Source organism: Silene latifolia, chromosome 11, assembly GCF_048544455.1.
Source record: "Silene latifolia isolate original U9 population chromosome 11, ASM4854445v1, whole genome shotgun sequence".
NCBI classification, from domain to species: domain Eukaryota; kingdom Viridiplantae; phylum Streptophyta; class Magnoliopsida; order Caryophyllales; family Caryophyllaceae; genus Silene; species Silene latifolia.
The window spans coordinates 180,145,420-180,159,067 of NC_133536.1; the positions used below are offsets into that span (position 1 = coordinate 180,145,420).

The 13,648-nt window shown below is 38.4% G+C and overlaps 1 protein-coding gene and 2 non-coding genes across 3 annotated transcripts; 2 read left to right on the top strand and 1 right to left on the bottom strand.

The window, feature by feature from the left end:
• Window positions 1-650: 650 nt before the first annotated feature.
• LOC141614430 (uncharacterized) lies at window positions 651-2,099 on the bottom strand. The gene has a single exon (XM_074433175.1). The coding sequence runs from the start codon at window positions 2,097-2,099 to the stop codon at window positions 651-653; it is 1,449 nt and encodes a 482-aa protein (XP_074289276.1).
• A 7,422-nt stretch (window positions 2,100-9,521) lies between these two features.
• On the top strand, window positions 9,522-9,651 carry LOC141616256 (small nucleolar RNA U19). Its single transcript, XR_012530613.1, has one exon. It is a non-coding gene; the product is annotated as a small nucleolar RNA U19 (small nucleolar RNA).
• Window positions 9,652-9,727: 76 nt separating this feature from the next.
• LOC141616239 (small nucleolar RNA R24) lies at window positions 9,728-9,820 on the top strand. Its single transcript, XR_012530595.1, has one exon. It is a non-coding gene; the product is annotated as a small nucleolar RNA R24 (small nucleolar RNA).
• The last annotated feature ends 3,828 nt before the right edge of the window (window positions 9,821-13,648 follow it).

Sequence of the window (13,648 nt, forward strand, 5' to 3'; positions counted from 1 at the left end):
GAGGGGAAGGCTAGGGAGGAGATGGCGAGGTTTATGAAGGAAGATGTTGAGAGCAGGACACAAAAATGGCTAGCGAGGCAAAACTCGCCTGAGCATAGGCGTTGGTTTCTGGAGGAATTGGCTACGTATTGGTCTAATTCTCATTCTGTTGCTTTTTTTTTTTTGTTGAGGACTAATGATGAAGATGTCGCCTAAATTGGGTTATTTACTCTTAAAATTAATTTTTAATGCTCAATGATTACGGTTTTTGAGAGCATTTTTTGCCAAGAACGACACAATCCAAACATTACGCCACCACAGTGATATGTGATGAGGCTATGTCTGGGTTGTGTTGTTGCTTTGTTCGAAACCAAAATGACTAAATTGTTGATGTCTTACAACAAGTGCAAAGGCGCCTTTTACATTTCATTAATGATCATAGTTCAAAATAAGTTGTGCAAAGTTGAAAATTAACCATAGATTACTGCTTCTTCAAAATGTGCTTGTTGTCTGATGGTTGTTGCGCTTCTTCAAAATGTGCTTATTGTCTGATGCTTGTTCTGCTTCTTCAAAATCTTCAACCTGCATGCTTGCTTCCTTGCATCTGCCTGTACACATACTACTTCACATACTACTTCTTGCATCTGCCTGTTCACATACTACGAAACTTGTTATGCCATTAGTACATTACTACCATGTTGGTCAGTAATGTTACCAACAGGTTCAATGTCACCTGTTGGATCATTACTGCTACCAGCTTGATCAGTAGCACTTCCTGAACTGCTACCTACATTGTTAATTGTATTGACTAAATCACTGATAGAACTACCATGCCCTAGATTTTCTACATATCTTATGCACTCCTTAACTAGTTCCACATCAGCATCCAAATACTCAGGTAGTATACCAGCTGCTGCCAATTTAGACTTGTGCATATGAGGAATTGGATAATCATTCCCACCTTTTAGTTGCATTATTTCTAACATGCATGCCTGCAATGTGATGAAAACGTAGTTAAGTTTAATTACTTCTAAGTCATCAAATGCTTTGGTTGTATTTTCTACCAATTCACTCACTACTTTGGACTTTTTCTTCTGTTGAAGTGATTGAATTGCTCTAAAAAAACCCAAGTCTAGTACATTTAAATCTGGAGAATTTGGTGGTTGATAACTGAATTCAATATTCCACCCATCTTCAGTTGCTACCCTTTTGAAATCTGCATCCTTGTTGGTAATATGTGGTCTGGCATTGTCCTGTTGTATCATGATGTTTTTACTGTAATTTGATGGCCATTTAGCTTTTATGGCTGGCAGCACCTTGTTGATCACCATTTCTTTTGTGACCTGTTTATTAATTGACTCAATACATTTAGTTTCCATTGTCCCTGCACATCTATTTTTGGATTTCCTCTTGGCTGGAACCTCCATTACAAATGGCCATAAACCCAACTTCCCATCACAGATTACTTCTTTATTAGGACCATATTTGGGTCTTGAAACAGCACACATGAACATAACTTTAGTAATGAATCTTTTGGATTGGCATGTTCTATAAGGTCTTTTTTCCCTTTTACCCACATAAAACCTTTGACTAGGTTTGGTTATAAAAAACCATTTTTCATCCATATGAACAACATTACTTTGATCCTTAAAAGTAAATTTTTTGGACACTTGATCATATTGTAAATGTTGAAGGCAATAAATTAATCTATCAAGCTTATTGGCATCTTTCAAACCTGACTTTATTGCATTTGTGTGAGAGTTGATATGGTCTTCTGCCACCCATCTGTTAATTGTGGATTGACTCACCCCCATCCCATCTGCAACTTCTTGTTGAGTTGTCCTCTTCAACAGATCAATACTCTCTAGCTTTTCAGTATCAAAGTGAAGCCTGCTTTTCAATTTTCTGCCTTTCAGTTTGCTGTTCACATTTATTACTTGTCCTGCTTGTCTTTGTCTATTTCCTTCATTCCATATGTCTGTGATTGTCTTCCTGCAAACCCCAAACTGAGATGCCACTTCTGACATTGCACCATACTTGGGTTTTCCATTTATTGATTTTTCTAGTAAGACTTGAATAATTCTTGATCTTTCTAAGTTGTCAAGATTCTTTGTTTTCATTTATTGAAAGATTTTTTTGGCTGGATGATAATAAATGAAAGTGTTTGTTTTGGCTGGATGCTTATAAATGAAAGGGTTCTTTTGGTTGGATGCTTATAAATGAAGATATTTGGCTGGATACTGATAAATGAATGTATATATAGACAACTTCAATTTTGCACAATTTAAATTTGGATTTTTGGCGCATAAATGAAATGTTCTTAAATTTTGGCACCTAATTTAAATTTTGGTGCCAAATTTATTATGGTGACTAGCTTGAAGTAACTTGACTTTTGACATGTTTGGTCTTTGGTTGAAGGACACCAACTTGGTGATTAATCAAAGAGAGCCCTGCAAAATTCTGAAGTCCTCTAATCCAGAAATTTTAGACGTTTTCTTTGTTTAATTAGTGTACAGTAGTTTTTTTTTAAGTTGTTCATTATGCACTAAGTACTGTAATTTATTCCTAAATCGTGTATTATTGTAAAATGGAGGCATGTCTCCATAGGTAATTGTTGTTTAACAACCTGTTTTCTGTAAAAAAAATTGAATCAGTGTAGTTTTTGGAAGGACTAATTATGGATGGTTAGTCTCTTCTCTAAAAGAGATTAACGAGTCTGCTTTTTTTTTGGAGGGAACCATTAGTAACATTAAGCAATGGTGGTCCCTTGTTTATTTTCTAATTAATCTTTACCCCTCTCCATTCTACAAGGCCCACATGGTACAATATATTCATTGTTTACTCCCTCCTTAATTCTTGTGCCACCAAACAAGGGGAAGAAAATCATGAATTGGAGGGAGTATATAAAAAACATGGAAATAGTCATAATAAGAGTGAAATTAGCCTAATTATATTTGTAAATGATCAATTACACAATTGTGTGTGTTTTTTTTTTTTTTATCTTTTGCGGTTTAGATTAGAATAAATTCACCTATTGAGCGTCACACACGTTCTCAAAAAGGATTAAAATTAAACAAAACAGAAGCATGTACTAAGGAGATGTTATCATTTAGAAGGATTATAAATAAATGAAAAATGAAGTCTGAGAAAGGTGATTACGAAAAAAGCATTTTTATGTATTATCATTTATATATAATCTTATATGATGTATGTTTCCACATTTTATTTTTATAGAAATAATTTTAAAACTTAAGTTGGTATAATTTGGATGTTTGAAATTATTAACATGATATAAGACGCAACATGGGTATAAAAATTATATTAAACGCGGTTATAATCATGGTTGAGTGGTAGACTATTGGTTTCCAAATAAAAAATGTAAAGCGTCTACAAACATGATATGTGACACATCTCACACAGTTAAAACATGATATAGTGACGCATAGTTATAATCAAGGTAGACTATTGACTTCTAATCAGAGACGATGAACGTATGTAAACATGACATGCGACATGGGTGTTAGCATGTTTTTACGGTTAAGATTGTAAACATGATATGCGACATAGGTGTTATCATTTTTTACGATTAAGATTGGTTGATAATGAATTCACAAATAAGAAATTTCTAAAATAATATATAAATAAAGATTTATAGTAATATTAAACTATGACTATTGATTTATATTGCAATTTATACATTATTTATATATGTCCGTGCAAATTTGCACGAGTTTTAAACTAGTTAAGTCTATAAAAGAACTTTAACTCTCTTTTTTACTTCTCTCAAGATGATGGATAATTTACAAGTTTTATTATTCGTTAAGAAATTAATGACTTTACGCATCATAATTTTCCAAATCATTTATATTGAATTGAAAGATTGTAGATGATTTAGTGAACCGTTCCATACCAAGTTATTGACTTAGTTCAATGGATAACCAGATGACGATTAACTTCATAATGATACATAGTAAACGAATTAACATTTTATTTTAATATTTTTAACTACAAAATAAAATAAAAACATTTAAAATAGCTTATAGGTGAAATCATGTTTAAACTTGAAAATATAAGGTAAAAATGTATGCCAATGATAAATTGCGCTGTGTATGTGAAATGGTAATTGTGTATTTGCTCATTCATTTGATCAATTTAAGTACATAATTGTGACGGGATATAACCCATCATAAACCCTAATACATATGGGCCTGACTCGGCCTATTACCCCCCCCCCTCAAACTGGAGCGTGGGGATCAAGAACGCCCAGTTTGCGGAGAAGAGAATTAAACTGAACGGAGCCTAGAGCTTTAGTGAAAATATCGGCAATTTGAGAATGAGTATCCACATGTGAAGTAGTAATCAGCCCATCGGTAATAGCATCCCGAATAAAATGACAATCCACCTCGATATGCTTAGTTCGTTCGTGGTAGACCGGATTTTGAGCAATGTGAAGAGCTGATTGACTATCACAGAATAGTTGCATAGGACGCGTAAGAGTAACGCCCAAACTGGACAATAGACCCGATAGCCACTTTAATTCACATAATACAGCAGCCATTGAGCGATATTCGGACTCAGCAGAAGAGAGTGCGACGGTGTGTTGTTTTTTGGTTTTCCAAGAGACAGGAGAATCACCAATAAACACAGCCCAACCCGAGACCGAGCGACGAGTTAAGGGACAACCCGCGTAGTCAGAGTCACACCAACCAGAGACGTGGAGAGCACTATCAGACCGTAAAAGAACCCTTTGACCCGGTTTTCTTTTCAAATAGCGAACAACACGAAGCGCGGCATTCATGTGCTCGATGCGTGGCTTATGGAGGAATTGGGACAAGATGTGTACGACATAGGAAAGGTCAGGCCGTGTAACAGCAAGGTACACGAGGCGGCCCACAAGACGGCGGTAAGACTCAACATTTTCAATAAACTCCCCGGCGGCCAAGCCCAAATTATGGTGTTGTTCGATGGGAGTGGCCACGGGTTTAGCACCAAGGAGCCCGACCTCAGAAATAATATCAAGAGCGTACTTTCGTTGATTAAGAAAAATACCCTCCGAGTTTCGGGCGACCTCAATGCCCAGAAAAAACTTCAAAGTACCAAGATCTTTCATATGGAAACAACTACTAAGATAGCCTTTGAATTTAGCAATAGTTGTGGTATTATTTCCGGCGATAACAAGATCATCCACGTAAACAAGAACATTGATACATACCTCGGCTGTGGAGTAAGAGAAGAGTGAGTAATCAGAATAGGACTGAGTAAAGCCGTAGTCTCGTAAAGCGGACCCAAGTTTGGCAAACCAACACCGCGGTGCCTGCCGGAGACCATACAGCGATTTACGCAGCCGACAAACTTTCCCTTCCTTGCCTTTGGTGAAACCTAGCGGTAAACGCATATAAACTTCCTCAGATAGATCGCCATGTAAGAAAGCATTATGGACATCCATCTGATGAAGTTCCCATCGCTGAACAGCTGCAACAGCAAGAAATGCGCGAATGGTAGTCATCTTAACAACAGGGGCGAAGGTTTCTCCGAAATCAATACCTTCGACCTGATGATTCCCAAAAATAACAAGACGGGCCTTGTAGCGCTCAATTTGACCATTCGATTTGTATTTGATTTTGTACACCCAACGACACCCAAGAGCCTTTTTGTCAGACGGGAGATCAGTCAGTTCCCATGTGCCATTATTTTCTAATGCCGTAATTTCGTCCTTCATAGCCTGACACCATTTAGGATCGTTAACAGCGACACGGAAAGAAGGAGGTTCAATGCCTTCCGTGATAGCTGCAAGAAAGTGACGATGGGTGACAGAAAATTTATTACAAGTAATGTAATTGGCAAGGGCATAGGGCGTACCTGAGGAAGAAGGAGAGGAGACGGATGAACTGTCGGGAGAGGACGGTGGTGTGGTGGGAGAGTTAACAGTGCCAACAACATAGTCACGGAGCAGAGTAGAGGGAATTTTGAGACGATGACCACGTCCTAAAGGCTCATCGTTATCATGTGTGCTGCTCGAAGTAGTATCACCCCCCGTAGCATTATTATTTGGATTATTAACCATGTTGCCTGTGTCATTATCATTTGTGTCACTTGTCTCATCAGAGCCATGGCCAATATTTGTCTTATGTGGAATGTCTTCAGTGGGGATATCAACATTAATTTCGGTGTCAGGCACATCCGATGTATGTAAAGAAGGCACAACTGTGTCTGGCACATCCGAACTCGTATTGGGAGATGGAGGGGTCGCATAAGGAAAAGTATTTTCGTAAAAATGGACATCCCTAGAGACAAAGATGTCACCATTGGCAAGGTCATAGACCTTCCAACCCTTCTTATTAGTCGGATACCCAATAAAAATACACCTGCGACTTCGACTAGCAAACTTATCCCCTTTGGTGTGTTGATTATGAACGAAGCATAGACAACCGAAAATTCGGATATTATCATATGTTGGGGCAGCACCAAATAAGAGCTCATAGGGTGTGCGTTTATCAAGAACTAGTGAAGGGGTGCGATTAATTAAATAGGCAGCCGTCAAAACACTCTCACCCCAAAAACTAGTCGGCAAATGAGCTTGGAATAAAAGTGCACGGGCAACATTCAATATGTGACGGTGTTTTCGCTCAACGCGACCATTTTGCTGAGGCGTACCAACACATGAAGTTTGAAAAAAAATGCCATTGGTAGTAAAGAATTCAGCTATGGCAAAACTCGGTGCCATTATCAGAACGGACCATTTTAATCCGTTTATTAAACTGTGTATTAACCATGGAAATGAAATTCATGAACATAGTCGTGACTTCCGTTTTATCAAAGAGAAGATATACCCATACCGCCCGAGAAAAATCATCAACTATGGTCAAAAAATATTTGGCACCACAAGAAGAGGGGATACGATAAGCACCCCATAGATCACAATGAATTAATTCAAAAATGTCTGACGCCTTATTATCGCTTAAAGGAAAAGAATGACGAACTTGTTTTGCGTGATGGCAAACATCACACGGTGCATCAATAGAAGAAATATTTTTGCTAACATTAGGAAGTAAAGTAACTATTTTATTCGACGGATGGCCAAGTCTTTTGTGCCATAAATCAAAGGAGTCCGCAACGCTCACCCGGTGTACTCCAGCTGACCGTCCCACCACACGCAAAAAATAGAGTCCATCTCGCAGTTCACCGGCTCCAATCCTCGTCCTCAATGAAGGGTCCTGAATGGAGCAAGAAGCATTAGTAAAGCATAAACTATAATTAGTAGCTGCAACTAATTGCGAAACGGAGAGTAAGTTACACGTGAGACTTGGGACATATAAAACATTTGTTAAAGACAAATTATCGCTCAACTGAACCGAACCAGCCATTGTGGCCGAAATGCTATGACCATTAGGCAAGTTAACAGGACACGGTGGTATAGTATGAATATTAGTGAACCATGTAATTTCGCCAGTGACATGACGGGATGCTCCGGTATCTATTATCCAATCAGTACACATACCAGAGAGACGGTCATCAATAGACGAAGTAGAAGCATTCAGGAGAGCATTAGCGCGAGCGGGAACCCGAGAGGAAGTAGAGGCAGAGGAGCCAGTACCAGCTCGTTGACGGGCACGCACTTCTTCAATGGTGCGGGGACGATCACCCCACCAATCCGGAAATTTCTGAGTTTTAATAAAACACGAGCCAACCTCATGACCCGGGCCAGAGCAGTGAGAACATTGGAGCTTGCGTCGCTCTTGTCGCTCAGCATCACGAAGGGCACGCCAGTCCACAACTGGTGGTTGTGGTGTAGTCGGATGACGGACAGCGAAGGCCATGACTTCCGTGGGTTCAGCCGAGGTCATGGAGCCACTAGTGCGGAGACGCTCCTCTTGGAGTACCAACTGAAATGCACGGTTAAGAGCAGGCAGAGGGTCGAGAGATAAAATATGAGAGCGAATATTAGCATAAATAGTCAAATCCAAACCCATAAGAAATTTATGTAACCGTTCCGAATCTTGGCGAGCAATGGCAGACTTGGTGATACCGCACGCACACCGTCCACAGGTACAAGCAAAGGGGGGTTCATGATTGGCAATAGCATCCCAAAGGGCTTTTAATTGACCGAAATAAGTAGTGACGGACATACCTTTGGATTGCGAGCAATCATGTAACTGAGACTTAAGGCCGTGAATTTTCGAACCATCCACAGTGGCAAAGCGTTCTGCTAAATCATCCCATAGGAGACGGGCATCCTCAAAATATGAAATACTACCCTTGACCGATGGATCGATCGAATGCATAATCCATTGGACGAGAGTACAATGAACAACCTCCCATTGTTCAAGTAGAAAAGCATCGGTAGGCTGGGCAATAGAGCCATCAACGAAGCCAAATTTTCGTCTCGATTTAAGAGACTGCCGCATGGATTGGCTCCACTCCTCATAGTTATCACTACAAAGTTTGACGTGAGTGACAGATTGATTAGGGATGTCGTGACTACCGAGATAGTATGGTGACAGGACATCAATTTTGGACGTAGAGGACAAAGAAGTATCACTGCCGTCTTTCGTCATTGTTTGATTTTTGACAAAAGAAAGCAAGATACAGGGATGCGGAAACGAGATTTAGGGTTTTGAAGAAACGAACCCGGAACCTGATACCATGATAAATTGCGCTGTGTATGTGAAATGGTAATTGTGTATTTGCTCATTCATTTGATCAGTTTAAGTACATAATTGTGACGGGATATAACCCATCATAAACCCTAATACATATGGGCCTGACTCGGCCTATTAGCCAATATAACCCAAATTGTACGTGATCGGACTTATCCCATTTAACTCAAAGAATATCGACTTGTCAAAACTGAAGCTCAATACCCGATTTCATAACAAAACCAAAATAACTCGGGGCTCTACCCACACTAACAATAGGGCCGAAGCCTGGAAATAATGAATTAGGGTTTGAATAGATCCCAAATCCGTTTAGTTGTATTGTATAAAAATCACCGCCGTTTATCACCATTCTGCAGTCTCCTCTCGATCTTTCTGAAAACTTTTTTTTTTTCTTCTTTCATTTACTAATTAATTAATTTCAAATATTGTTCTATCTCCTCTTTCAATTCTGGGCTTTTATTTTATTTTTTTCGCTAATTTGCATTGATTTTCATCATCAAACAACTTTTGTTTTCATCTTTCATGCATATTGTTTGATGTATTTTTGGTTGTTTTTAGTCATTTGTTGTACACGGTTGTTGATTAAATCGATAATTACAAATTCTTAAGAGAGACCGGCCCCATAATAGAGTCAGCAGCAATTGCTTATGTTAATAGTGAATTGACTGCCGCTTGGAGCCAATAACAATACCAGTTAATGTAACATTCCTTGAAACTCGTCCTCGTTTCTTGACACACAGGCTGGTTATATATTTAGGTCGTTTCAATTATTTGTTTACCTTTTTTGTTTGTAGTCGTGTAAAGCGATTGATGATTTTGACGATGATGAAAACTGCCCTTTAAGAGTAGCTGTATGAATATGTCTTGTTGTTAAACAAGGTTTCATATTGGTTTAGTTATAGGGCATACAACAATTTGGGATCAAATGTTTTGTTTGATCCTTAGTTTCTCAGGCCTTTTTGAGGGGACTATTCTTTTGTCATATGAATTGTCCTCCAAGCAGCCTTGGACATGTTTTTATCATCGTCAATCAATTAATCGATTGTTTCTACTCGTAAGATGGTCATTCCTTATTTAAGAGCTGTCAAATGTTATCTGTGATGAGGCTTTAACACGTAAGAAAATTCGACTTTGTGACGGATTTTCGATGCAATACCTTTGTTAACGCTTGGCTTCTGAGATGACCATTATGCTCTAATCCCTGCATTCTTAAAACATGTTAAATTAAACACTGCTGTAGCTTGAAATATTAATTCATCCTTTTTGATTCATAGGTAACATTGACTGACATTAATCAATGCTTTTGCTTCTTTTCGGGCATTTAATTAAACTTGGTTTGATAGAGTATATGTTATCAAATGACTCCAAAATGGTACCAAAAGATTTAAGAAAATGAGAAAGACATGACCAAAACGACTCGGGGACTGAATCACGGCAATTTGTACCTCTGATACTGGTAGATGAATAGTAGTATTGTTACTTGGCGAACCAGAACATGTTTGACAATATTCATAAGATCAAGACTAGGCTGGCCAAAATTCATCTGTACCCAACCTGATCCCACACCCGTTTTTGCCCCAGAACACTTGTCTAAGCCTGAGATTTTCCATAGTCTGAACTCTGTAGTTAAAGTGTTAGCTGAGATTTTCTCAAGCTCAAACTTGGAACATCGCTCTATATTACCGACTTTAATTCATTCATGAATGATTTTTCATAAGTTTGACTTGTGTTGATTTCAAGTATTGTCAGTAGTCTTGTCTAATTTAACCCGACAACCCATTTTTTTCGGGGTTAAGACCCGAAAATATCAAATTATACACGTGCAATTTGCACGAGTTTAAAACTAATTATCACTTATAGACATGGATGGGAATTTAATAATACTCCTCCACCCCGGTCATTTGTGATGTTATTTAATTGATAAATGATCAATAAGTTATGTAGATGATCAAACTACGCTTCAAAATATTTCCAATATAACAAGGTGAACAAATGAATAAGATACTCATAAATGTAATAAGTAATCAAGTTACGAGGACAGAGGAAGTATTTGTTGATATGATTATTTTTTAAACCCGTTGAATACCAAGAGCACATGTAAGCAAACTCATCGTTTTGTATTTAGTCTCAAATGTTAGTCGCTTTAAGAGAAATATGGGCGATAATCCAATCTGTCCACGCTGCAACGAAGAAGACGAAACAACTGAACATCTACTCCATTCTTGTCAGGTATCTCGACATATTTGGTATCTCTTAGGGATTAGTCCCTCTAATAATTTTTTCTTTAATACCCCATTTACTACCTGATTAACCAATAACGCGAGTAATCATGTGGAGGTGAACGCGAGAGATTGGCCCCTTGTCTTTGCTGTTACTAACTGGTGGATTTGGAAATGGCGGAATAATATCGTATTCGGGAGGGAAGGCGAAAACCCGAGTCAACCCCACCTGTTTTTGCGCCAACAATTCGAAATTACAAGACAAGCTTTCAACAATTTCGACATTCTTATCCCACCACCCAGACCTCCTAATGTGGAAATTCATGTCCGATGGAACCCGCCTCCACATGGTTGGACTCTGTTAAACACAGACGGTGCCTCGAAGGGCAACCCAGGACCCCCGGGAGGGGGAGGAGTGTTTCGAAATGACTCAGGTGACTTATTTCAGCTTACTTTTTTTCATGTGGTGCCTGTACGTCGATGAAAGCCGAGCTACTTGCCTTACTCGCTGGTCTAGAGAGCGCAAAAGCTATGAACATCTCGAGATTGCTAATAAACATGGACAATGCTCCTTGTATTAAGTTAATTGTTGAAGATCAGCTCGTAAGCAACAGTCTCGAGTTTATTGTTGGACGTTGCAAAGGGCTAATTCGAGACACTAATTGGATAGTGAAGTTGGAGCATGTATATCGAGAAGGGAATAGAGCAGCGGACCTATTAGCCAACCGAGGAATCAATTCAAGCACCATTCCTACTCATATAAATGTCCCTTTCAATGAGTTACGCAATATCCTTCGGGAGGATGTCTTCGGGGTAGCCATTCCCCGTGTAATAGCTAATAGTTAGTTATTTCGGGGCTTATCCCCTCTTAAGCACCAAAAAAAAAAAAAAAAAAAAAAAAACGAATGAACATATACGGTGGTTGGCAAAATGATCTGTTCTACTTTTAGACATAGACCTAAAGATTCTCGTAAACTATACGGGATTTTTGGCAACACTTCGTTGCTTAAATAAGATTCCATGGGATTTAGGAGCCTTAGGGCCAACAGAAAGTCTCTCTTGTGACAGACATATTTGTCACAAATCTGCGACGGACATATCTGTCATAAACTTGCAACGGGTTAAATAATATCCTTGTAATTAGATAAGACAAAATTAATTACTACTCCCTAGGCATTCTGCTTTTGTCTTATCTACCCTACATGGGTAATACTTGACCCGTCGTAAGCTTGCGGCGGATATGCCCATCACAAATGAGAATTTGGGTAGGAACAAGGGTGTTTACCTTATTATAGATTGGAGAGTCTAGTTTCTTGTAATTAGAGCTGGTAAAATTGACCCGACTTGATAAGGCTGATCACAAACTTAAAAATGATCCGAAATGTATGACTCAAAGGTGACCAGATAGATTTAAAGTGACTCAATTCAAAAATGATCCTACCCAAAATAACCCAATTAACCCAAAATGAGTTAACTAAGTCAAAATCATATCCAAAATGACTCAAATGATCGAGAACGACCAACCCAAAAAGCGACGAAATCTGAAAGTGACCCGAAAATGACGTAATCCGAAATGACACGATTCGAACCCAATTTGAATAACCCATTTACCAGGTCTCCTTGTAATGTTGTTTTACGTTGTTATTGTGTAAAATTTGATTTATAATTCTGAAAGCATCCCATTTTAGTTTAACTGGAAAATTAAAAAAGTAAAAAAGCGATAATGAAAAAAACGGTTTTATTACAAACTCTTATGCTTTATACAAGAATTTGTAATAGATACTATGTGCGTACAGAATAACTATTCGAAAAAAAGTTATAATCAATTTGTGCATATCAAGTTAATCACCCTTTCTATCCAAATTTTAACTAAGAAGAGCATATCCTAGCTTACCCTTCTTATTATAGCCATTCACCAGAAAAAGAATGCAATCGCAATTCAACAGTGGAAAGAGGCGCGAAGCCCACGCTCACTGGAACTTTACCCAAGTTCCCTCGTTTCGAGCCAAGCAAGCCACCTTTGTACAGTGTCCTCGCCTTCCGGCATGCAAGTATGGCTTACCCCGAAGTGTTGGCTGTCCCAAAAGTGCTGGTTTTGGGGGGCCGAACTTATTTTCGGTTTTCTTCTTGACTAACAACCACGGTAGTATTTTATCAATTAATTTAAGTAAAAAATCAATACTTCAAAACTAACATTCAAAACATCGAAAATGAGTTAGCGTCAACGGAGTGGTATTAGGTACTACCTGTTAGATCGCACATGGCCTAGGCCGCGTCCGTCGAGAAGGAGAAAGTGTCTACCTGACAAGTCTAAGAAAGTTCTATCCCAAAACCAATTAGCAATGGGTAGAGTAACCCATTGCGTTATAAGCTAGATCACTCTTCTTTATTTCTCCGAGGTAGAAGACCTACATGTAATTCTTCATACCACCCGATAGCGCCCTATTTAACGCAGAGTATTTATTAGAGTATTGCACCGAATATGTTAGTATCAAAACTCTGATCCTACTTTGTTTCACACGGAAAAAAGAAAGCACATGACAATGGTGGGATGATTCTATTAGTTTGAGACATATTCTAGGGGATAATATTTTACGTAATATATCAGAGTGACATGTTATACTTAAAATTGTCACACTTACGTTCGATATATAAGCACCTCACTACCTTACTTGTAAAGCAAACATTCATTGTTTAAACAGAGAGGGAAAAACAGAGGAGATCATACAAACCCTATAAACACACAAGAAGCATTCAATTTTACTTCTTTATTATAAGGTAACTACACAGTAT